Source organism: Gopherus flavomarginatus, chromosome 3 (genome assembly GCF_025201925.1).
Source record: "Gopherus flavomarginatus isolate rGopFla2 chromosome 3, rGopFla2.mat.asm, whole genome shotgun sequence".
In the NCBI taxonomy this organism is placed as follows: domain Eukaryota; kingdom Metazoa; phylum Chordata; order Testudines; family Testudinidae; genus Gopherus; species Gopherus flavomarginatus.
Window position 1 is genome coordinate 263,687,620 of NC_066619.1, and position 26,515 is coordinate 263,714,134.

Genomic DNA, 26,515 nt, shown 5'->3' on the forward strand with positions numbered 1-26,515 from the left:
AGCTGTAAACAGACCCACATCCTCTATGGACTGGTCACAAAAGGAGGCATGCAATACACACTAACCAGAGTGCAAGGCGTATACACCATTTAACTTGACCTGCACAAAGCCCGAGGGTTTAAGTGAGACTGAAGTGATAAACAGTCACTGTGCAGACCTTGACACAGGGGTGAATTCCACCTTAAGTTATTACAAAAATAATTCTATTTACAAAAAGACAATAAAAAAACTATATAGTGCACTTATGCTGGTCAGAGTCAGGCCCTATACAGGTGCCGAGAGAGAAAAATATTTCCTTTACAGAGATTGCCAAGAAATTCATTGTACTGCTCATTTAACCCACATTTCAGAAATGTTAATATTTTACAGTTGAATTATTTTCAAATGTATTAACTTCAATTGGAAACTTGAGCCTGACTGAAAAGATACTGTTCTGGCTTATGACAGAAACTCTCTGTCGTGTATCTCATGCAGTGTCAATTTCAGTTGACCAAAACTGAATCTTCATTAAGGCAATGCAGAGAGACAAGGTGGATGAGGTAATATCTTTTATTGGACCAACTTCTGTTGGTGAAAGAGACAAGCTTTTGATCTTACACAGAGCTCTTCTTCAGGTCTGGGAAAGGTATTCTATGTGTCACAACTAAATACAAGGTGGAACAGATTGTTTAGTATAAGTAGTGCATATTGCAAGAGCCTATTGAAGGTGCAGTGAACAGTAATTACTTAGGCCCCTATTCAAGAAGAAACATCTCTGTTTTGGAAAGAACTTGCATGTATGCTTAAATCCCACTGAAGTCATCAGAACATAAACTCGTGATCAGTTAACTGCCTTCCTGGCCTTTAACACTAATGTTTCTCCCCTCTTCCCCTCATTTCTGAGCCACTTGTGTATACAGGTCCTTTGTTCAACAATTGGAAGTTTACTGCATTGAAAACCCGAGTTGCAATTAAAAGGATATGTATAAACATCTCACCTGTCTTGGACTCTTATCCTTCATCAGAAGACCTATGTGAAATTCTATGAAGTTCATGAACAAAGACTTGGCAAAATGGTCTAAGGCATATGTAGCTGCCAGATAGGGAAGCAGACGCCACTGCTGGAATGAAAATTAAATCTGTGTGAGGGAAGGTTGATATATACATATTATTAGGGGCTTTTCCAAGGATACTCAGAACCCCTATGGTATATTGTTTCAGTTTCTAAAAAACGACCATATTTCAACTTCAGTCTTTTAATTATTAAGCATCTGCTCTCCCGCCCCACAATACCCTATCCAAATACAGACTATGTTGTTTGTGGTTATGTTCAATTAGTAATTAGAGCTGGATGTGAAACAATTTGCCTGTCCCACAAAAATTAGAGATTTCCAAAAAAAAAAAAATCCCTCCGAAATCAAGACAAGTCAGCTTTTCATAAACCAAAATCCCCATCCCCTCAACAAAAATAATAATAATAATTTGGGTCAATTGAAACATTTCAATAATTTTGAAATGTTTTGATTCTGTTTTTGTTTTTTTCCTCCCACAATTAGTTTAAATGAAAAGTCATTTTCAACCAGAAGACTGGAGTTTTACATTTCAAACATAATTTTGACAATTTAAAAACTTCTTTGGATTGAGAAATTTGTTGTAATCAACCCTCTCCAGTGAACAATTATGGTTTTGACAAATTGGCATTTTTCAATGAAAAATGTTAAATTGAAAAATTCCCAACTAGCTATTTTTGTAATGGCTCTTTAAATCAGTAAAGTAAATGAACCTTCTTCACAGGGATGCTCAGGGTGATGCCATTCAAGTTCATGACAATAACACCGCGGGGCACAGACTATCCAATAAGTTCCTGGACTGCATTGCAGACAACTTTTTGTTTCAGAAAGTTGAAAAAGCTACTAGGGGGGAAGCTGTTCTAGACTTGATTTTAACAAATAGGGAGGAACTTGTTGAGAATTTGAAAGTAGAAGGAAGCTTGGGTGAAAGTGATCATGAAATCATAGAATTTGCAATTCTAAGGAAGGGTAGAAGGGAGTACAGCAGAATAGAGACAATGGATTTCAGGAAGGCGGATTTTGGTAAGCTCAGAGAGCTGATAGGCAAGGTCCCATGGGAATTAAGACTGAGCGGAAAAACAACTGAGGAAAGTTGGCAGTTTTTCAAAGGGACGCTATTAAGGGCCCAAAAGCAAGTTATTCCGATGGTTAGGAAAGATAGAAAATGTGGCAAAAGACCACCTTGGCTTACCCTTGAGATCTTGCGTGACCTACAAAATAAAAAGGCGTCATATAAAAAATGGAAACTAGGTCAGATCACGAAGGATGAATATAGGCAAATAACACAGGAATGCAGAGGCAAGATTAGAAAAGCAAAGGCACAAAATGAACTCAAACTAGCTATGGGAATAAAGGGAAACAAGAAGACTTTTTATCAATACATTAGAAGCAAGAAGAAGATTAAGGACAGGGTAGGCCCACTGCTCAATGAGGAGGGGGTAACAGTAACGGGAGACTTGGAAATGGCAGAGATGCTTAATGACTTCTTTGTTTCGGTCTTCACTGAGAAGTCTGAAGGAATGTCTAGTATAGTGAATGCTTACGGGAAGAGGGTAGCTTTAGAAGAGAAAATAAGGAAAGAGCAAGTTAAATATCACTTAGAAAAGTTAGATGCCTGCAAGTCACCAGGGCCTGATGAAATGCATCCTAGAATACTCAAGGAGTTAATAGAAGAGGTATCTGAGCCTCTAGCTATTATCTTTGGGAAATCATGGGAGACGGGGGAGATTCCAGAAGACTGGAAGGGGGCAAATATAGTGCCCATCTATAAAAAGGGAAATAAAAACAACCCAGGAAACTACAGACCAGTTAGTTTAACTTCTGTGCCAGGGAAGATAATGGAGCAGGTAATCAAAGAAATCATCTGCAAACACTTGGAAGGTGGTAAGGTGATAGGGAATAGCCAGCATGGATTTGTAAAGAACAAATCATGTCAAACTAATCTGATAACGTTCTTTGATAGGATAACGAGCCTTGTGGATAAGGGAGAAGCGGTGGATGTGATATATCTAGACTTCAGTAAGGCATTTGATACAGTCTCGCATGATATTCTTATAGATAAGCTAGGAAAGTACAATTTAGATGGGGCTACTATAAGGTGGGTGCATAACTGGCTGGATAACCGTACTCAGAGAGTAGTTGTTAATGGCTCCCAATCCTGCTGGAAAGGTATAACAAGTGGGGTTCCGCAGGGTTCTGTTTTGGGACCGGTTCTGTTCAATATCTTCATCAACGATTTAGATGTTGGCATAGAAAGTACGCTTATTAAGTTTGCGGACGATACCAAACTGGGAGGGATTGCAACTGCTTTGGAGGACAGGGTCAAAATTCAAAATGATCTGGACAAGTTGGAGAAATGGTCTGAGGTAAACAGGATGAAGTTCAATAAAGATAAATGCAAAGTGCTCCACTTAGGAAGGAACAATCAGTTTCACATATACAGAATGGGAAGAGACTGTCTAGGAAGGAGTATGGCAGAAAGAGATCTAGGGGTCGTAGTGGACCACAAGCTTAATATGAGTCAACAGTGTGATACTGTTGCAAAAAAAGCAAACGTGATTCTGGGATGCATTAACAGGTGTGTTGTAAACAAGACACGAGAAGTCATTCTTCCGCTTTACTCTGCGCTGGTTAGGCCTCAACTGGAGTATTGTGTCCAGTTCTGGGCACCGCATTTCAAGAAAGATGTGGAGAAATTGGAGAGGGTCCAGAGAAGAGCAACAAGAATGATTAAAGGTCTTGAGAACATGACCTATGAAGGAAGGCTGAAGGAATTGGGTTTGTTTAGTTTGGAAAAGAGAAGACTGAGAGGGGACATGATAGCAGTTTTCAGGTATCTAAAAGGGTGTCATCAGGAGGAGGGAGAAAACTTGTTCACCTTAGCCTCCAATGATAGAACAAGAAGCAATGGGCTTAAACTGCAGCAAGGGAGATTTAGGTTGGACATTAGGAAAAAGTTCCTAACTGTCAGGGTAGTTAAACACTGGAATAGATTGCCTAGGGAAGTTGTGGAATCTCCATCTCTGGAGATATTTAAGAGTAGGTTAGATAAATGTCTATCAGGGATGGTCTAGACAGTATTTGGTCCTGCCATGATGGCAGGGGACTGGACTCGATGACCTCTCGAGGTCCCTTCCAGTCCTAGAGTCTATGAGTCTATGATTCCTATTAATTTTTGATAACATCAGATTAAACCAGCACATTCATTCAATGAAATTCTTTGGGTGCAGAGACCATCTTTTTATCCTGTGTTTGTACAGCTTCTGACGTGGGCTACAGCAATACAAATAATTATTTCTATATTTTCAAAGGTTAATAAAGAAAAAATGCTAAAGTAATGCACACAAACATGCTAACGAACTGTGCATTGATAAAACCAATGGTAAGGTGGAGGGAATTCTTCTTATTGTTTTCTTTAATACCCACAATGTTGTAGACAATGTTTACATACAAAAACCCTACCCCAAAGAACTTTCAATTGAAGATGACAAGCCAAATCAAAAGGAGAGAAAGAGAAATATAATCAAGAGGCACAGGTGTTATATAAATTATGCACTTCTTGATTTGTTAAATAATTTACACTTCAATGGTATCTGACTGCTCCTAACTTATCTATGATTAGTTGTCTCTTGACAGCCTCAAGGAAGAAGTGGTTCTTGAGGATGATCTAGAGTACAGCCCTTATGGGTCAGATGAAGGAAGGTGCTCGATGGAGAGGGGACATCATGGAAGTAGGTGCAACACTGGCTGTAGGAGATGTGGAAAAGAGGGAGTCAGGGACTATGGAAGAAATGAAATGTGAGACCAAAGCAAATAAATAGAGAGAGGCAGAGCTGTGAGGACCTTGAAGGTCAGGATGAGAATCTTGAATTTGACGCAGTGGAGTAGTAAAAGCCAGGAGAAGGATTCAGCACATGGGGTGACACGATCAGAACAACAGGTGAGGAAGATGATCTTAGCAGCTGCATTGGGAATAGACTGGAAGATGATGTCAATGTAGGGCAGACCAACACAAAAGAAAGCATGATGAAAGTTGATATGGACCCAGAGTTTCTGAAAAGTAACAATAAGCTCCCTCAGAAATTTGCTTCTAAGAGCTCAACAATGTATTGGGGTTTCAGTATTCCAGGGTCTGATTCTTATTTACATAAAGCCAGTTTACACCTCTCTGGCAGTGAGCGGTGTGAGCTTTAAGGCCTCTTTACATTGCCAGAGTGATGTAAAGGGGCCTAAGGGCTTGTCTACATTTACAGTGCAGCAGCAGTTAGTGCTTAGTGAAGATTCAACCAGTGCTGCTGGGAGAGATTCTCCCATTGGCCTAGGTACTCCATCTCCCTGAGAGACAGTAGCTATCTCGGTGGGAGAAGCCCTCCCAATGACATAGCTCCGTCTACAGTGCGGGTTAGGTGAGTATAACTATGTGGTCAGGGGTGTGATTAGAGAAGTTGGTAGAGTAGACCATGTCTTACTGAGAATCAAACCTTCGGAAGTCTATAGGGCCAGACATTCAGCTGGTGTAAACTACTGTAACTTCATTGCTTTCAGTGCAGATGTGCATGTGCTGAGGATCTTGCTTTACATTTGAATACATTCCCTAGATTTGAATGAAATGTCACATTGTAGATTTAATTAGTACCTGCATTTGGTATTCCAGGACTGGTATTTCTTCTTCATCTGTTGGTCCAAACTGACGGCGTGTGGCTGAGAAGCGAATGGCTATTGATAGGGCAAGCTTTAAATTAACCACAGACATGCCTATGATCATAACTCTACCACTGGACAGAGCCCCAAGAGAAGCGCCAAAACGTTGCTTGAGATCCTGAGGGAATAAAAGACATGCTAAATGGGCAGGTTCAGCCATTCCATAACTTCATAATTGCACTACCTGCAACATCAGAATCCTGGTAGTTATGCCAAATGTTATACTTTCAAGGAGTTAGCACCCATTGACTTTAATGGCAAATGCATGGCTAAAACCCCATTCAGCCCCGAAAATATAAGGGAGCAGTTAATTGATTTGAAAAAAAAATACAAACAATTCTTTCGTAGTATATCTAATAGACTGGATTAATTGCGCATACAGTTAATTTCATACCTTAAATGAGCTAACGTATACTCCCTCCGCTGTGACATCTCCAGTTCTGTTCAATACGTTTTCTTTAGGTATCTTGACATTGTGAAACATAGCAAATCTGTTCAAGTACATAAATATATTAATAGTAAAACAGGCACATTCATCACAACATAGCTTGGGTATATGCCCCAACAGACTGCCATGATGAATTAATGGCTGCATGAAGATGTAATGCACATCAGTGAACTGAAAATAATATCACAACACAGGTATTTTTAGGATCAGATTCTGCCACAGAGAGGACGATGCCTGTGAGAATACAGGTCTCCACATAAAAAGGTTCTATGAAATGCAAGCTGGGTAAGTTTTCTGTTCTTTTTTTTTTTTCTTATGTTAAATTTGTTTTGGTTTTTGGAAATAAATATTATGCCTTCAGGAAAGACCCTCACCTGTATTTTCCTTGTGCTGAGTCATTCGACCTGCTCATATTTAAAATATAATGTCCTGTGATTATCTTTAAAAGAGATTTTGCAGAAAGAAAAGCAATGAGAGGAAGGACTGTCTTATGGTTAAGACACTAGAGATGGACTTATGCAAGCGATTTCACTCTGTGCCTCAGTTTCCCATCTATATACAAATGGGAACAATGAAACCTTTGTCTACCTTGTTGTACCTATTGGGTGTCTGGGAAGTGGGCGGGTGAAGCCCGCCCACTGCTAAAGGATCCTCCCCCAGCCTAAGGGGAGGAACCACAGGGCCACAGAACCCACTGAGTGCGGGGGACAACTAATAAAAGAACAGGGACAGGAGTGAGGTCAAAGGGTCAGAAGGAGAGAACCTAATGGGGACACCGAACAGAGAACCCCGGACAGCGCCCGCTGCTCCTCGAAGGCGTCAAGGGAGCCAGTGGACGCCGCCCAGAGGAACTCCGCCCGGATGCGTGATCGGACCATGGAGCGGAAGCAAGCCCCACAGTCACCGGAGTCTCCATCGGCCAACCTCTCCTCCCTGGTAGCGTGGATGGCCTTTTTCGCCAGGGCGAGGAGGAGGTTGATCAGGAGGTCCCGGGACTTCGTGGGGCCACGGATAGGGAGTGCATACAAAAGGAGGTGAGGGGAAAAGTGTAACCAGAAACGTAAGAGGATGGCTGTGAGGAGCCGGTGTAGGGGCTGCAACCTGGCGCACTCTAAGTAAACATGCGCCAGGGTCTCCCTCACGCCGCAGAAGGGGCAGGTGTCTGGGACAGGGGTAAACCGCGCCAAGTACACGCCCGTGCTCACGGCCCCATGGAGGAGCCGCCAACTGATATCCCCAGTGGGCCTTGGGACCAGGGTGGAGTAGAGGCTGGCCCACCGGGGCTCCTCACCCTCCAGAGGTGGCAAGAGGTCCTGCCACTTCGTATCAGGGCGGGACACGAGGGTGAGGAAGTGAAGGGTGTGGAGCACGAGCGTGTAGAGCTGTTTCCTCGGCGCGGTTTGGAAACGGACTGGCTGCAGGTCGTGCAGCCGGCTTGCGGAGAAGGGACGGGGGGGCCGGTCGGGCCTACGGGGCAGAGGCCCGATGAAAAGGTCCGGAGGGCTTGGGGTGGGGGGTGGGCGGGGCGTGCCCTCCTGCAGGACCCGGTCGAGGTAGGCCCGAGCAGCGGGCGGCAAAGCGGCCTCCAGCTCCTGGAGTACGCGCCGGGGAGTGCAAGGTCTGGAGAGCCCCATGCGGTGAGCGAGCGGCAGGGGATCCAGCCAGCCTCTTCGGTCGTAGTCCAGGAGGTCTCCGACCCTGGTGGCTTCCGCCAGGACCAGCCTCTGGCGCACCGCGGGGGACTCCGCCACCTGCACACGAAGCTGGGGATTGTGTAGCAGGGGCTCCGCGAGGAGGTCAGCCCCCTCGGTGGCCGCCACGGACCTGGTCGCAGAGAACAGCTTCCAGGTCCGGAGGAGGTCCTGGTAGAAGACCGGCAGCCCGGAGAGGTCTCGCGGAAGACCCCTCGGTTCGAGATAAAGGAGCTGCCGGTCGTATCGGAGCCCTCGGAAGCGGCGCAGGAAGGCGTGCGCCAGGGCTCTCCACGCCGGACTACCCGCACCATAAAGGAGCCTCTGCAGTGCCTGGAGGCGGAAGACGTGGACCTGAGTGCGCAGGCACTTCAGGCCCTGCCCTCCCTCCTCCAGGGGCAGGTGGAGTACCCCTGCAGGGACCCAGTGCAGTCCTGGCCAAAAGAACTCCAGAACCACCTTCCGGAGGTCGGCCAGGAGACCCGGGGCCGGGACCAGGGCGTTGAGCCGGTACCAGAGCATGGACAGGACCAGTTGGTTGAGCACCAGTGCCCTCCCTCGAAGGGAAAGGCACCGGAGGAGTCCTGTCCATTTCCGGAGCCGCTCTGTCACCCTGACCTGCAAACTGTGCCAGTTCTCCGGCGGAGACGGATGCGTGGCGGAAAGGTAAACGCCGAGAGAGAGCAGCGGACCCGCGCTCCACCGGATGGCCTGGAGCGCAGGTGGGAGGGAGCCTGCCTGCCACCCGTCCCCGACCACCAGGCCAGAGCTCTTGACCCAGTTGACCCGGGCGGAGGAGGCCGCCGAGTACACCGCCTGGCAAGCCTCCACCCGCGCCAAGTCGCCCGGGTCCTGGACCACGAGGAACACATCGTCGGCGTACGCCGACAGGACCAGCTGCAGCTCCGGCTCCCGAAGCACCAACCCCGTCAACCTCCTGCGGAGGAGACAGAGGAAGGGCTCGATGGCCAGAGCGTACAGCTGGCCCGAGAGGGGGCACCCCTGCCGCACTCCCCGCCCGAAGCCGACCGGTTCGGTCAGGGTCCAGCTGAGCCTGACCAGACACTCTGCGGAAGCGTACAGCACCTGGAGAAAACCCACAAACTGGGACCCGAAGCCCAACGCTCGCAGAGTGCCCAGGAGGCACCCGTGGTCCACCCTGTCGAACGCCTTCTCCTGATCCAGGGACAGGAAGGCGAACGACAGACCATCCCTGCACCCAAGCTCTAAGAGATCCCGGACCAGATAGAGGTTATTAAAGATGCTACGGCCCGGGACGGTGTCTACCTTGTTGTAGCAGGGTGGTTACCCCGCTCCTGCCCTGAAAGGGCTTAAAACAGCCCTGGGGCTAGGTTGTGGCTGGAAGCTGCTAAACTGGGATGATTCGGAAGTGGCTGCAGCTGGACCACGCCCCAATCAGGCCACAGCTGGCCTGCATAAAAAGGCTGTGAGCCAGGAGCCCAAATAGTTTCTTTCTGGTGGTAGAGGAAGCTGGGCCTGGCTGCAGGGTGTCAGAAAAAAGGTACCTGAGTGAAGCAGGGCTGGGGAAAGGCTGGAGAGCACTAGCTTGGAAAGGCCCAGGCTGTGGCCTAGCATTGGGCTAAAAGGTACTGGGGGTTGCAGAGGGCAGTCTAGGGGTAGGCAAAGGCAGCAGGTCCAAACCCAACCTTGCCAGTGATGAGTAGGCTGATACTGCAGTCTGCCCCAGGATGCAGGGGCTAGACAATGACTGGCAGTAGCTGTATACTGAGGTGAGGTGGGGATAGTGGGTGGGGTTCCCTGGGGAGGGGAGACCCTAAGAGTGGTGGTGGGGTTACTGCCGGGGGCAGCACCCTGGACAACAGGGCACTGGGTCTAGGAGGGACATGGGGGACAGAGGACAGGCAGATCACTGGCCTGCAGAGGGTGCTCAGGAGCTGGAATGAGCTACTTCCTGGAAGTCACCAGCAGAAGGCACCGCAGGGGTGAGTCTGCTCCTCTACACTTCAAATCATATGTTACTCCACAAATAATACCACTGAACGGAATGGCTCACTCATGATGTAAAATACTGCTCAATATAAATAAGGAAATCAGTCTGGTTCTAAGTTTGTACATTCTTTGGGGGCAGGGATGTCTATTACTATGTGTTTGTACAATCCCTAGCACAACAGGGCCCTGAATTTGATCAAATATCTAACATCAACAAGAACCATGTAGAATCAACCCAGTGAAAGGGAACTGGAAAAAGGCATTATTTGTACAGGAGCTCCAGCTATGATTTTTGCTTGCTGATGTGATGTAGCATCTTAAAAAGAAATGAGTAGGAGAATCTTTTCTTAAGTTCTGACACTCAATGTAATATTGATAGAAGCTGCATAAACAGGACACATTTTTCAGAGAATCCTGTACTAGTCATTTTCAGCCAAATAGAAAGTAAGGGCTGGCATGGTATCATAACACCAGCTACATTTCTGAATATCTCAGCATCTAATATTGCTTGAAAATCTGTATTAATAATCAAAGCAAATTCCTCATGCTTGCCAATACAGGCAAATATATTTAATAGCATGTGAGAGAGCCAGATCTTTCACATCAATAAATTATATAAGCTTTGCAATGCTACAGGTACTTTAAAAATATGAGTAATTTCTAAGGAAACGTATCTGCGTATTGTATTAATTCTGCTTCAGAGATACAAGGCATTTTTTGACTGAGCAATATATACACATACAAATGGTTGAAATGTGCGGTCTAACTGAGCATCAGATTCTTGAACCCTTACTCTGCATATAGTCCCACTGATTTTGGTGGGACTACTCACCGAGTAAGGTACTACTCGGTGAAGGTGGTGGAGCCTCATACAATATTTACAGAAATCCATCTTGGACAATGGTTTTGGATCCTCTATAAAAAATGTGGGTTTTGTTGTTGTGTGGTGTGTGTGTTTGTTTTTGTTTTTTTAAGATAAATCTTTTGGTTTATATGCGACCCTCTACTCTCCCCACTTCTGAAATAAAACCATCAAAGCAAAAAAACCTCCCCATCAGCCTGTCCCCACTTAATATTTGTTAGTGACAAAGTGTACAGGCTAGGTACAAGAGGAGACCCTGCTGTAGTTGTAAACACTTACTGGGGGCATGTAATGCTTATTATGACTGGGAGCTGTCCTACTGAAGTGAATAACAATACTTCCAGTAGTAATTTCAGTGGAGAAGATTGTAACCTACCTCACGCACCCACACTGGTTCTTAATACCCCTTGCTTCCCTATATGGGCTACCTGCATTCCTTGTGCGAGCACAAGAGGGAGGGCAAGTTCTAGAGGCCAACAGCTAGTTTCCACTCACAGAGGTGGGCAAGGAGTTGGCAAAGCATAAGTAAAACCATCTGAGATAGCTGAGCCAATGTCAGGGATGGACTCATCCAGTCCAGCTTCTCTTTCTCTAAAAAATATGGGGGACAGGGTGAGCAAAAGACCTATCACAGTCTGTTCTCTCTTTGTTGATTCTAGAAGAAAGCTCCATCCCTGATTAAGAGTGCTTCCGACATTACCTGTGGAGAGGTAGGAGCAGGACTAGAGGCAGCAGTTGCTACCTGGAGAGAGATGCCTCAGGCAGCAAGTGATTTAAAAAGTGATGGTCAATAAACTACTATCGCAAACCATGCTTTGAAATCAAGGATAATTTCATGTGCTTGCATCACCTCTCCATTCATAAATCTGATATACTCTGCTAAATGTCACTCTGTTAGTTCAATCTTAATTGGAAGCCTGATATGCATTCAGTCACACACACTTAAAATCCAGCCTCAATATTAAAAGTTTAGTAAACAGAGCCAATCTGATTTGTGTTAAATTAGCATATGGGTACAATTCTGCAAATACCTATGCATGCTAATAATTTTACTTATGTGAGTGGCTCCACTTATTTCAGTACGACTATACACTTGTACAAAGCTACTCATGTGAATATTCTGAGCCTTTAATACGCAACTTCAAGTCCAGTGAGTCTCTTCTGTAACACCATACTGATGATGTATAGCTATTTAATGAGAATAGAAGTTCCCCACATATTTTCACCTACTAATTCTAAGGAAGAAAAGAATTAACAAAGTAAGTTGCTTTTTGTTGTATTGAACGCTCTTAATGGCCAGCTATAAAAACAAAATGCCAGACATACAGAGTATTGTTTGATCATCTCTATACTGCATAAAAGATTATCCAGAATGACCTTGATGGAAAAAAAATCCATACTATCACATTTCTTATAACTAGTGAACCAGAAAATTAAATTACATTCGCTTAACAGTAACTAATCTTCTTGGTATTACACTTTATGGGTTACATATTTGCTGCTTTTTCCTCAGCTAATGTCTAAATAAATCCATATAGCAAATGGTAAAACCTTTAAAAAGCTTGAATAACTGGGCAGAAAGATAAGTTACAAATCCACTGACAACGACCATGAGTGAAGAAGTGAGATTTATTGTGTATGAAGATTAATGATGAAAATAAAAGCAGATGCATGTAGGACCTTGGATTTGGATGGGCTTATGAAACTATAGCCAGTTCTCCAAGAGCTTTTATGCTTTTTAAAATCTTTTTATTTTTTATAGTTAACCATACACACCAATTGGAAGGTGATGTTGGAACATACTAAAAATAAATAAGATTTCATAAAGTTATAGATCACATTTTGAATGCCTATTCTCTCAGAAAACATATTAAACAGAGACAGACCAGATCTGTCAACAAGTTTAGGGGAAAATCCATTTAAATGAATGGAAGAGCTGCTTGTGTAACTGTACAGCACACAAGAGTCTATGCAATGGGCAAGGTACATGTACCGGTGACACAGGAATCCACCTTTCCTATGGCCTCCATTGTAGAACAGTTAGTGTGATCAGGGTTTGACTCATTTTGTGTTCTGACAGATGGCTCTTATCTGTAAATATACATGGTTGGGATAATTCCATGGGGGTCTGCCTCCGGTTGTGTGTTCTTGGCCATGGATTAGTTGACAAGTTCATAGATTTTAAGACCAGAAGGGACCACTAGATTGAGTCTGACCTCCTGTATAACACAACAGGCCATCGAATGTTACCCCATTAACTGCTGTAGTGAGCTCAACTTGTTTGGCTAATGCAGATCTTCCATAAAGGCATCCCATCTTGATTTAGACTTCTGCCATTTCCCCTCGTAGTTTGTTCCTGTGGTTAATCACCCACACTGTTAAAAAATTGTGCCTTACTCCTTGCTGTATTAAACATTGGACTGCAGCCCAACAAAGTAATGAATATACTGCTCTCCAAACTTTTCACCCATCACCATTCAGCAGCCATTAACATTGCATTCTTGCATGCACAATCCTGCTTGAGAAGGGCAATCACATCCCCATAGTAGCCTCTGTGTCAGGGATCTAGGGTTAACAGTGTCCCACTGCTAATTAGTGCCCCACATACAATATTTTACAAATAATATACACAGGAAATGTTTTAAATCTAGTACTCTGAGGTTTTCTACCATCCACCTCCATTCATCACTGATGAATAACTGGGCTATGCGTATTCCTGCCTGGAACAGTGAGGCAGGGTGAAGTCACAATCCCACAGCAGCCTCTCCGTCAGGTCTCTTGCCAGTGGTGCAGAGAACATTTCAAGCAAAGTTAATCTCTTTTCCCTTAAATCATGCTATAATCATTAATCTAGAGCACAGTAACATGGATAAAAGTGAGCAGCTGGAAAAGCTGCACACTCCCTTTGCCCGTACTAAAGTAATAAGCTGTTACTTGCAGTGCAGATGGCAAGACTGTGCTTTTGGGGAATTTCAAACCCACTCAGATCTCTTTTGATGGCCTTCTGTTTTTAACTATCTTGAGAATGTTGAAGTGACAATCCCTTTAATCCTCCTACCCAGATGTAGCCAGTAGGGGGATGGGATTGGAAGCTTTGGGATCAAGTGATGGTGACAGGGCACAATGATCAAATCATGTTAGAGGCAGAGTAAAGGGATGGTGAAAAGCCTGCAGAAGACAGAAAGATCAGTCACACATTTGAGAATCTGGTAGCTCACAAAGGGATGAGGTTGAAGAGAAGGAAGGGTGCCAGGAAGCTGGGGAAAAGTTATTAAAGCAGCCTTTTAGGCCATATTGCAAGAGTCAAAAGTAGAAACTTGCATCGCTAACAGTAACAGACAGTAGCTATGTTAATATGCCCACCTCATTTTATACAGTTACAATTGTGCCGGCACTTCATGGAAGAGCCAGAAAGACAGAGACCCCCGCCTCACTATGCTTACAGTAAGGCCCAATCCTGCAGTGAGCTCTCTGTGGGTGGATGCTTGCATCTGCAGAGAGCCACACTCGTTCCGGTGAGACTCTGTGGCGAGGCTGCGGGGAGCTCACTGCAGGGCTGGGGCCTTAATTTTAGATGCGCCAAAATGAGCGGGAGTGAAAAATTGCAGAGAGGGGTGAGGAAGGATAAGGACTACGATCACAGCTTAGGCCGTGCACTCCAGGATGTTCTGTTTGAGATTTTCGTTTTTTTTTTTTTTTAATATAAAATAATTTAGAGAGAAGATGGAGAACATTAATTAGTTGCTGTGCAATGTGAATTATTAAACTTAAATGGAGACTTTACAATATACAGGACACTCACTGTGTGTGAGTCAGGGTTATTAGGAGAACTGCAGCTTTGACACTGCCTGACTTGGGCGTGTTCAAATTTGTAGAACTTCACATAGACTGTTTGTTTTTTAATTTGTTTAACATGTTAATATATTTCAATCTGTTTGCTTTATTACTGTGAGCAGCCAGTCAGAGTCAGTGCAAACTCATGATGTTTCACAAGACATCTTAGATTTAGATCCTAAGCTTTTTGGGATAGGGCCTGTCTTTTTGGTCTGTGTTTGTGCAGTGCCTAGGTCCATGATTGGGGCTCCCAAGAGCTACTGCAATACAACTAATTAATAATGTAGTTAAAAGGGGCCTATGAAAGATGTGAGCTTGTGTGACAGCTGCCATCTTGGCCGACACAGAGTTGAACGGGCGAACTCTGAAACAAAAAGCATGAGCTGCTGCAACTTAAATGGAAGAGCAAAGTCTTCCTAGCTGTGGGGGTGTAACAGATTCTCAGAGGGGAGCTATAACACACACTCACCAGGCAAAAAGCAAGACATGGTGATCCAATGTGCCAAACCCATGAAAAAAACACAGATATTGGGCTTGTTTGGGGCTTAATTGGCTTGTGAGTTGCTTGTTGGCTAGTTTTTGGCTTGTAGCTTGTTGCTTCTTTTTTTTTGATCGGCGCCCGGCAAGGGGGAGCAAGTAGAACAAGGGGGGGAAGAGAGTCAGGGATGCACAATGGGCCCACCACAGTCCCAGACTACACACTGGGCGATCTAGTCACATAGAATGTCGGGGTTCTCAGGGATTGGTTTGTTTTGGCTTTGTTTTGAAATGGGATTAGCTTGATTTTTGGCTTAGTGTGAAAGTCGGGGTGCTTATTTACCACATGAAAGTTGGCAACTGTGATGGTGACCCAACCTCCTTGGATTGTTTTGGTTTTTTTCAATTGGTAGTATCAGGAACATTGAGTCTGCCCTGCCATGATTTTTCTAGAGAACCTCCTGAATATCTCGGAGCAGGTTGTATATGAGAGTTCACACCTCAGTGAAGTGGATGTTGGCTTAGTGGATGTTGACTCATTAACATACTGTATTTTTCCGAAGTTTTAGTCTGTTATTGAAATGAAATAGGCGGTAATAACCCTCTCCTCCCCCCAAAAAAGCCAACTAAACCTATACGTTTCTGAAAGGGTACTAAACACAGTTTGCCTTGGTCACAGCTGGCCTTGGTCACAGCTGAACACAGTTGCAATCATTTGCTGATGTACATTTTCAGGAATCAGCAATTTTGCTACAGTAGAAAAAGCCAGAGCGCCTTCCAGGCAGACAAAATCTGAATTTCTAAGGTGAAAAAACAGCAGAGAAAAAAGAAATACATGTTGCCCTACTCACCACCAACTCCAAATTCTCTCCTCCCAAACCTCTCCTTTTACACCTTTTTATATATATTACAGAGAAGCAAAAAAGGTCACAAGCTATGACGATCTGGGAACCTGTCTGTACAATTTATGAATTCTGTGTGAGATTATGAACTCCATGTATCTTGACCTAACTGCAAACTCCATTTTGAAGCTTCAGCCTTTCGCCTTCTCTATGGTCTGTTTGCCTCCCTGCTGGGTTGAAATTCTAAAGGCTGGCAACAAAAGGTAACCGACTTTAAATGTTCGCCCACTGAAATGTAATAGCTTTGAACAATAGGCTCCCAACCCAACTGTAGAATTAGTCTAGCAGGAGAGAGGTTGCCTTGGCCCCAAAGTCACCTCGCAGAAGTTTTTGCTCAGGTGGAGAAGTTGGTAAGGACATCTCCTGACAGAGAGGGTTACAAGTTATAAATAGAGAGGCGTTGACCTATCTGGGGCGTTTGGCCATTTTGTCTCCGGTTGTGGAGAAAGAGAGAAGCAACCTAGCATGTAGGGGTGGCATGTAGCAGGGGACCCCCAAGGACAGGGTGAGCTAGCAAGGGGTTTAGGATGTTACGTTCTATATGCTTTGAGTTCTCCTGTGATTTATACAGGTAAGTAAACAAGAAATAATGTGTTATACTTGCAAAATGTATCTCTGTGTTAAATGCTCCACGACCAACACATTGTCCCCTGAGAGAATTAAACTGCAACCCAGGAGCTGCACATCTTTGTGGTGGAGTTCTGAGAGAGGTGTGTGTAAGTACGGGAAACTATGAAGGGTCACCATTGTCCCCACAGGCTAGGCAGCTGGACAGCAGGTTCCAGTTTTCAGAAGGGAATGCTAGATTCAAAGTCTGCAGCCTGACAGTGTACCCAGGGCCCCCAGGATGGTGGCAATTTCTGAACTTTGTTTGGGCCCTGGCAGCTTAAAGCATTCAGGGACCCAGAAGTTTGAATTCTCCCCATAGCAGTCTGGTGGGTGACCAGAAAGGAGGCACCTGACTGGATCTATATCACAAGCCCAGTTTCTTTTTTAAATTATCTCCATTTACAGAATGCAGCAAAGCAACACATCCCTACTGCTAGTAACAGACAGATACTTTATACGACTTCAAATATTAAGGCATGACTGAGGCTCTGATGCAGTTACACCCTCTGGTGGCTGCATTATGTTACTGAATGAAAAAGATGAATAACTTGAGAGGAAAGAATGTAAAGTCTGCAATGTGCAGAATGTTTTTTTAATACTACACTGTAATATGTATGCACTAAATGTTGTGTAAATGGTAGACAAGAAAAGAGATTTAAAAAAAATAGGCCTGGATTTTTTTTAATGGGTGCCTAAAGTTAGGCTCCTAGGGAGAGGTTTTCAAAAGCCATGTGCCCCTAGATTGCGAGATGTTCATATACTACAGGGATGGTGTCGATATGAGTTTGTTAGACAGAGTAGTCCATTCAATGACTTTCAATGGGACTTGTGCTCCTAGAGCCCTTAGGTGCTTTTGAAAACCCAACCCCTGACAAAAATATTAGGGTCTACATTACCAGGAAACCAAAGTTCAGCCAAGCAACCCAATCGATTTGTAGTTTTCAAAACTAGAAGGGACCATTATTTATCTAATCTGACCTCCTTAACACAGGCCATACAATTTCACCCCGTAATTTTTGCAATTTCTCCCCCCACACCAGTCCTTAATAGGTGCCTAAATATGTACAAGTATTTTGGAGCCTAAATTTAGGCATTCGTTTTTAAAAATCCTGGCATTAGCTCCTTCTATTTCAGTAGCAAAACTCAAGAGCAGAATGTAAAATTGCAACATCACTTTCCTTATGGGCCTTCTGATCTTGCTTCCGACAGTCTTACAGCAGTGTAACTCCACTGATTTCCGTGGAGGATTTACAGAAATAAGATCAGAATCAGGCCTTGTGCGGGCAGTCTTATAGCTGGCAACATCTATTAAACATACTAAAGTTTTAAGTAATTGCGTATTGGGGTGAAACGTGCCCCATTCTCATCTCCACACGCAATGGAAACTACAGCATACAAGAACTTAAGTAGTCTTTTGCTTTCTAGGGATCATATTGTGGCATATAACTATTGCCCTGAGTAGGAGGTGATGTACCACCCTAAGGGGAGTCAGGGAGGGTATATGCCTCAGGGAGGTCTTTCTCCTTATGAAGCCTGGTAAACAGGGACTGCACAGCATGCACCCGCATCACTGAGAATACTAAAGCCTGCCTGCTCTGCAAGCTAGTATAGGAAGGCCCCAGGTCACACCCTTCCCACTCCCTTTGGGGCTTCATGTGTTTCTGGGAAGCAGTTCATCCAGTCCCGACTACCCGGGCTGCATTTATGACAGACCTTTGTGCTAGCTCTGCAAGATGTGTGTGGGCAAGCAGTGGGATACTGGGGTTCTTGTGAACCCTCATGTCCCATCCCCACACATCCAAATAAAGACAGCCATTACTGATGTGACATGATTTATTCAATTTACAACATTTGGGAGCATTAGGAATACATTTACCCTTGTTGGTACCTGGGATGCACACTACAATCCCCTGCAGTAGTGGGGCAGCTTAATCTCCTGAGGAGTGTCAGCATTCACCCTTCTTTGTGGTTTCCACCTCTGGAAAGCAGTTTTAATTTATGGTTGAGACACCAAAAGAACCCATATACCAGAGGCTGCTGAGCAGATGCACTGAATCTGCTACCCTGGCCATACCTATTACCTCAGCTGAATTCTGTGTAGAGACAGCGGCTTCCAGGTTCTCCAGCAGAGTTTGATGTGCTGGTGCCTTACTCTACCATGACCTTCATCCCAGCAGCTTTTCTGTCACTGTGAGTTCACAGCTGTGGCTTATGCTGTCAGATGAATGAATGCAGGGCTGAGTATATCATCCCATTGTTTCCTTGTGCTCCTTGTCACAAGGTGGCTGGCCATTTTAGCAGGAGATGGGCCCAGCACCATCTGGGACATAGCCCGCTTTCCTACCCAGATGGAGAGAATGAGGAAGGTCTGGTGACCACCAGCCCTGGGATAGATAAGGCAGATGCTTGGAAAGAGACTGCGGGGAACTCTGAAACACTGGGAAGCTACTGCTTTGAGAGCAGGAAGACTGCTCCTCAAGGAGGAGGAGCTGTGCCCAGCTGCAGACTAGGTGAGGTTTTAAGTTTTGAGTTATTTTGTGTTTGAAGGATGTTGCTGCTTATCCAGAAAGAACTGAATTAGGGGAATATAAAGGAACCAGCTGGAAGAAGCCAGCCTGAATCTAATCACAGGCCCTGGGGAGAGGGTTGTGGGATTCCCTGAGCAGGGGAAAGGGTTTGGGCCTGAAGGGCCGACAGAAATGGTATTTAAAAACTTCATAAATCAGACGCTCCGGGAAGGGAATTGTATTTTATACCTCTGGACCGTGTGGGGTTTTTGAGGAGTCCTGAAAGAAGGGAAAACCAAGGCAGGGTCCTCAGAGCCACAAGGAGAAACTCGGGAGGCAGACAACCCCATTATACTCTCCCATTTGTCGTCTTGTATCTACCTGTTGTCTCGTTTTATATGCAAGCTCTTTGGGGCAGGGACTATCTGTTCTGTTTATACAGCACCTAGCACAATGGAGTCCTAGGCCATCACTCTGGCTCCTAGACACTGCCATTATACAAATGATACCTAATAAAAAATAACATATACCCATTAGCCTGAGAGAGGGGAAAGCAAACTGAAAGACTGGTTAGAATACCCATGACTACTTTAAATTAGCAGATATCCTAACCAACGTAGGGGACTTTCTCATGACATCTACACAGCATGTTGTGTGCTATTTCTTTTCTACAACGTACTGCATGGACTTCCAATCTAAATGTACTGTATGCATTTTATCTCAAAGTACTGGTTACTGCCCATACACTTGAAAATAAACTGTGTAATGAAAAGTCTTCTAAAATCCTGTGCCCCTACAGACAAATATCTATAACAGGGGTCAGCAACCTTTCAGGAGTGGTGTGCCGAGTCTTCATTTATTCACTATAATGTAAAGTTTCGTGTGCCAGTAATACATTAATGTTTTTAGAAGGTCTCTATCTATAAATCTGTAACATATAACTAAACTATTGTTGAATGTAAAGTAAATAAGGTTTATAAAATGTTTAAGAAGTTTTTAATTTAATTAAAACTCAGTCCCTGGACTATTGGCCAGGACCCTGGCAGTGTGAGTGCCACTGAAAATCAGCTCACGTGCCGCCTTCAGCATGCGTGCCATAGGCTGCCTACCCCTGATCTATAAAATAAACTATTGTTTCAGCAGTGATACACACACACGCCAGATTAAATCCTTTCTGTATTTGTGGATCTGTACTTAAACTATTCTGCAGTTCAAAAATAAATTTCAGTGTCACTACTCCATCTTTGCAAATGCAAAGCTCAATTACTCCATTCAGTTTTAGACCCATGCAACAATGCCACCTCCTGAATGGTAGTTTGTGGTGCATACACAGTAATACATTACATTTCAAAAATCAAGTGGAATCATTAGAAAAAAGTCTTGTGCAAAGAAAAAAGGAAAACAAAAAAGGGTTCAAAATAACTGTCTGACTTAATGCTGGTTTTGCTATTAGGGGGAAATCTACCTGAATTTCCCATTGTATTTCTTCTCCCTGTATCCACTCAAATGGTCAGCCTTATGGGACTTTCCTTGAGGGCAGTGATGCCTGGAAAGAGGTCTATTACTGAAACTGTGAGTACTGGCAAACAAGCTGGGAGAAAATGGAATCATTCATCCATAGCTGCTTAAAATTTCAGATTTTTTTGTCTGACAAGTTAGCTTGGTTGTCCAAATTTTGAGGCTGTGGCCTCATTCTCTCAAGTAACTTAAAATGAAATATTATTGGTGGTGGGATATCTGCCTGCTTCGTTTTGGACTGTTGTGCTAGTATTTCTCATCTTTATTCTCTTGTTTTTAATGAGTCTGACTCTCACTTCATTTTATATGGTTAGTTTTTTGCCCTTGCTTCAGGGCCAGATTAACTCTCCTTTGGGTCTGGAGCTATTAGATTTTGTGGGGCCCCTGTACACAAGTCTTTTTCCTAATTTTAACCAAAATTATCACAATTATGGCATTGAGGATATTAACACTATACTAAACTTGCCTTTTAATTAACCTAAAGCCGTTCTGTGGTTACATTTCAGTCTTCAAACATGTAGAATATAGTTAAGTTAATTCAAAACAGCCTACTTCTTAGAACAGTTGTTATATTCGTTTCTTTCTGGGAGGGATTTGGGTGTGGGGGGGGCTCCAGGTTGGGGCAGAGTGTTGGGTACAGGAGAGGGTAAGGGGTGCGGGCTCTGGGAGGGAGTTTGGTGCAGGAGGGGATTGTGATCTAAGGCAGGGGATTGGGGTGCAGGAGGCGGTGCGGGATGCAGGCTTCAGCCGGGAGGTGCTTACCACAGGTGACTCCTGGCTGGCAGCGCAGCAGGGCTCAGACAGGCTGCCTGCCTGCCATAGCTCCATACTGCTCCCAGAAGCGGCCGGCACGTCTCTGAGCACCCTGGAGGGAGGGGAACAGTGTGTCTCTGTGCGCTGCTCACAGCCACAAGCACTGTCCCTGCAGCTCCCATTGGCTGGTTCCTGCCTGTCGCCCCATCCCCAGGGGCTGCAGAGATGTGCCAGTAGCCAGCCGCTTCTGGGAGCAGCATGGGGCCACGGTATGCAGGCAGCCTGCCTGAGCCCTGCTGCGCTGCTGGACTTTTAGTGGCCCGGATATCATGATCGACTGACAGAGGCGCCAGGATTGACCAGTCGATCTGGTCTGAGACTATGTAGTCACTTATTTCACACCAAAATAAACATTTTCATCTCTAAATGTTGTTATGGATAGTCCCTGTAAGGTCTGAAATCTAGGTTTCAGCATTACTCTGGTCCTCCTCCACCAAAGCTGCCTGCTGTTGCTTCTGAGTGCTCAGTCAGTGTGACTGTGTCCACCAATGTGTGTGTTCCTAGTTCTCCTACCTCAACAGCCTGATGGGCTGAAAAGCATCTATCACTAGGCCACTAACTCATAACTGCTTCAAGCCCAGGAGCGTTCCTTACTGAATAGATATGCTTTGGCTTGTTTTGATTAAGTTTGCTGTGGAAAACCCACATTCTACTTCTGTAGAGCAAGCAGATAATGTCAGAAGAGCAAAGGAAGGTATCCAAAAAGGCAGGTGAGTAGGTGGCTAAAAGCTGTGTTAAAGACTATGTGCAACACTAACTGTGGGTTTTTGGTATTTAAATGTAATTTTAGGGGTTAATCATGCCTTTCCCTATTAATTCAATACCTATGTAAAGCGACACAGCAGATTGCCATAATGGGCCAATTGTTTTCTTTAATCACTAGGCCACTGAAGGAAGGAAAAGCACTAAAACAATGTGAATGGTGTTGTGCTGTAGCCTGGTGAATCTGGCTCAATGGAAGCTTCAGCATGGTGATCTGATTTTTCTCATCATCTTCTGTTCCAAATGATCTAGAAATGTTCATCCCTTCAGATTTGCCATCCCTAAGGATACGTTTTCTGATATACGGGCCATGACGGTCTTTCATTACTGCAAGTCTCTTTCTAGCTGTTATGAATAATGATTAAGTACTTCAAGAAATACAAGGAGCCCACAATTTTTCTGGTTGTCATCTGCACTTAACTCAGATCACATCAGCCCTGGCTCAGGTTTCTGCGATATGGTCTTTTTGTGGGACGTTGTGTGATAGGGTGTACTGACTCTCCGGACTATATGGAAGGATATCTATTTGGCCAACAGTCCCCTGAGTCAAGCTGATCTTTGGAAGAAAACCTTACCACCTTACCCTCTAATCAAGGGGAGTTTATCCAGGAATCTCAGAGGCTAAACAAGATGGTGAATTTGACTGGGGGGCTTGGTTAACCCTATATATTAGCTAACTATAGGCTTGCTCACCTTGCTTAGGTGTGCCCTGGGGGCTCAAACTAGCAAGACAGTTAACAAGTAAGGATTCCTCCCCAGAGAGCTGGAGAAGATAATTTGCCATTACATGTGACTGTTTTGTTTCGTTCATTATAACTGCTGCTGTGTAAGTACAGAGTATATTATTAGAACACCTGGATGTTAACAGAATATGAATGGTGCTATGTACAAAACAAATCTACTTCTATAGAAGCTAGAGAATGGAAAAGCAATGGGTATTAAAATAGAGAATACTAATATTGAAGGGTCTTCAGTTTATATTTTGTAAATAACAAAATATCTTTACAGTAAGTACTTGCCTCAACAGAAACATGGAACAGACTTAGCACTTTGGCACCATTTCTTTATAAGTAGCAATATAAGTACAGTGATTCTCTTTTTTCAAATGTTATTCACTTACCCATTATCCAAACCATTCTGCCCAAGTTTCTTTCCTATGTCACCTACCATCACCCCTGGCATAGGAAGCAGTGTTTTTGTATCTCGAATCTATGTGGAAATTAAATGAAACAAAATTTTAGTCATAAGAAAACTAAAGCTCTTTGTGGACTCCTTTCAAACATTGAAAAGTACTCCCAATCTATTTTGTTATTAGCATTTTAAAAAAAAAACTCACTATTTTTCCAAAAACATGTATAGTTTCTGTTTAACGCACTCTTCCATCCATGATACTATAAATTCAGTAATGAAAGCAACTTGGAAATCTTTCACTTTTTGATAACATGCTACTAATTACACTATCATGCTCCAAATGTGCATCTATATAGGAGAATCTTCTAATCACAATTAGCATGAAAACCTTCTCTTGGTCTATGTGGACAGAAACAGGAATCAACAAAACTGATTAACTTTATGTACTAATTGTGTTCTGCCTTTCTCAGGGATTTGACTTGTTCCATCTGGTCAGCAACCCAGTTCAGTTAAATACGTGTAGCTTTGCCATTGCTTCTGCAAGTTTTCTACTGAAAATGGCTCCAATCCTGCAAGCTGATCTCTGTGGTTGAAACCCTGCTTCCATGCAGATTGGCTTGAGGATTTAGGACAAATACTGATAACCAAAAGAGAGGGTTTGAAAAGTTGTCGCACCCATTTCAAGGAGGAAGCTTTCCCAGGAGACCGTGATCAATTTCTGCAGAGTCCATGCTTTCATTTAAAAATAAAATTTGGTAGCCCTTAAGACTACACGGGTAACTCTCCAAATGTGCCCAGTGTGTGAGCTAATGCAGTGCCCATAGGTTTAGGCCATTCATTTGTATTTATTTTGTTTTTCCAATCAACCTTCTTTACACATTAAAAAAACCCAGTAAACATATAAAAATCCTAATTTCTTCACGTTTTAATGCCCAGAAGTTCCTTTACATTGACTTTTCTATGACTAACCCCCAGAAGGTCCACCCCCACCCCTGAGTATCATCATTTCCTGGTTTAGGCTTGCTCATCTCTCTTCCCTCTGTGGTCACACAAGGACCAAAAGGCACTACCAGCTACAGTAGGCTTGCGCTACAAGATGACATTCATGGCTAGCCAACAGGAAACATCCCACGATGAATGTTAGAATCATAGAACTGGAAGGGACCTTGAGAGGTCATCTAATCCAGTCCTCTGCACTCAAGGCAGGACTAAGTGTTATCTAGACCATCCCTGACAGGTGTTTGTCCAACTTGCTCTTAAAAATCCCCAATAATGGATATTCCACAACCTCACGAGGCAATTTATTCCAGTGCTCACCACCCTGACAGTTAGAAAGTTTTTCCTAATGTCCAACCAAAACCGCCCTTGCTGCAATTTAAGCCCATTGCTTCTTGTCCTATCCTCAGAGGTTAATAACAATTTTTCTCCCTCCTCCTTGTAACAACCTTTTTTGTACTTGAAAACTGTTATCATGTCCCCTCTCTTCTCCAGACTAAACAAACCCAATTTTTTCAATCTTCCCTCAGAGGTCATGTTTTCTAGATCTTTAATCACTTTTGCTGCTCTTCTCTGGACTTTCTCCAATTTGTTCACATCTTTCCTGAAATATGGTGCCCAGAACTGGACACAACACTCCAGATGAGGCCTAATCAGCGTGGAGTAGAATGGAAGAATTACTTCTCGTGTCTTGCTTACAACACTCCTGCTAACACATCCCAGAAAGATGTTTGCTTTTTTTTGCAACAGCGTTACATTGACTTATATTTCGCTTGTGATCCACTATGACCCCCAGATCCCTTTCCGCAGTACTCCTTCGTAAGCAGTCATTTCCCATTTTGTATGTGTGCAACTGATTGTTCCTTCCTAAGTGGAATACTTTGCATTTGTTCTTATTGAATTTCATCATATTTACTTCAGACCATTTCTCCAGTTTGTCCAGATCATTCTGAATTTTAATCCTATCCTCCAAAGCATTTGCAACCCCTTCCAGTTTACTGTCGTCCACAAACTTTATAAGCTTACTCTCTCTGCCGTTATCCAAATTGATGACGATACTGAACAGAACCGGACCCAGAACCGATCCCTGCAGGACCCCACTCATTATGCCCTTCCGGCATGACTGTGAACCACTGATAAGTAGTCTGGGAACGATTTTCCAACCAGTTATGCACCCATCTTATAGTAGCTCCATCTATTGTTGCAAGACAATGTTTTCCAAAATATCATGTTTCACAAATAGGTGAAAGGACACATGACCTTTCTGTTTTCAATCATGTTTACTGTCACCCTTGCATTTGGAATGTAAGCACTAGGTAACTCACTGGTCAGTATGTGCTAGGCAACCCTTTCTGTGCCCAAATCACAGATAATGCGAGTTTGATACAGCCCCCAGTTACAGAGCCTGATTCTTTAGCGCAAGCTGTAGAAAACTCGCTCTCTGAGCTTTGTAGGTCCCTGATTCAATCCCACTGTCGTCCAAGATGACACAAGCAGCTGGGATTTCAGCAGTTTATGGCATCCTGCATGCACACTTCAGTTGGCATTATATGCTCAGGTTCTACCTTGCCATAAACTAGCAGGGGCCTGGCACCGTCTAGTAGTACGTCACAGTTGGAAAGCCAGTATTTGCCTTTCGTTTCACTTGCAATACATGCTGCCACTTGAAATGGCACAACTCCATCCATAAATTCTGTTTTTTGCTTCATACATGTAATATTCAAAAACTCTATACCCACTTCATTCATCCCAGAAATCTGACATTTCAAAAATTTAGAATTAACTACCATGTTTTTGGCCCTTTTGGGAGATCCACAAAGTCAATGCAGATGCAGTGTGCAAGTGATGAGGATCCTCATTAGAAAATAGGTCCTGATCTAATGTTCACTGAAAACAATGGGAATGTTTCCACTGTTTGGCTTTGGACATGCATTACATCCAACATATGCTCTCAGTTATTCTCATTGTATTTATTATTATTATTTTTTTTGTCCAGTTTGGGTTAGGCACTTTTCAAACACTTAAGGACACCTTTCTGCTCTGAGGAGCTCCTGATCTGAAGTATTTCATACTTTGTAGGCTATTTCAAACTGCACGTGTGATGCACTAATATGGAGGTTCATCTGTATTTTCTAGTTACAGCAATTTGCTACTATTAATTTGACTGTATTCTTGCCTCAAAAGCACAGTGATCAAATAAATACTGAAGTTTGGTACAAAATGTTAGACATTTTTACAGAAATT

The 26,515-nt window shown here is 43.8% G+C and overlaps 1 protein-coding gene and 1 long non-coding RNA gene across 7 annotated transcripts in view; both read right to left on the reverse strand.

Moving 5' to 3' along the window:
* The window catches only part of ACOX3 (acyl-CoA oxidase 3, pristanoyl), a 69,974-nt gene that overhangs the window by 24,006 nt on the left and 19,453 nt on the right, over positions 1-26,515 (reverse strand). For 5 of the 6 annotated variants that reach the window (XM_050947602.1, XM_050947600.1, XM_050947599.1 and 2 more), the window contains 4 exons: positions 23,265-23,353; positions 6,145-6,241; positions 5,686-5,868; positions 978-1,100 (listed from right to left, as the gene is read on the reverse strand). In XM_050947602.1, coding sequence (XP_050803559.1) covers positions 978-1,100; positions 5,686-5,868; positions 6,145-6,241; positions 23,265-23,353 — 492 coding nt within the window. The remainder of the gene's footprint in view (positions 1-977; positions 1,101-5,685; positions 5,869-6,144; positions 6,242-23,264; positions 23,354-26,515) is intronic. The other variant, XM_050947601.1, reaches the window with a different exon arrangement.
* Positions 6,402-9,266, reverse strand: LOC127048412 (uncharacterized). Its single transcript, XR_007773658.1, has 2 exons — positions 9,177-9,266; positions 6,402-6,786 (listed from the first exon to the last, which is right to left on the reverse strand). It is a non-coding gene; the product is annotated as an uncharacterized LOC127048412 (long non-coding RNA).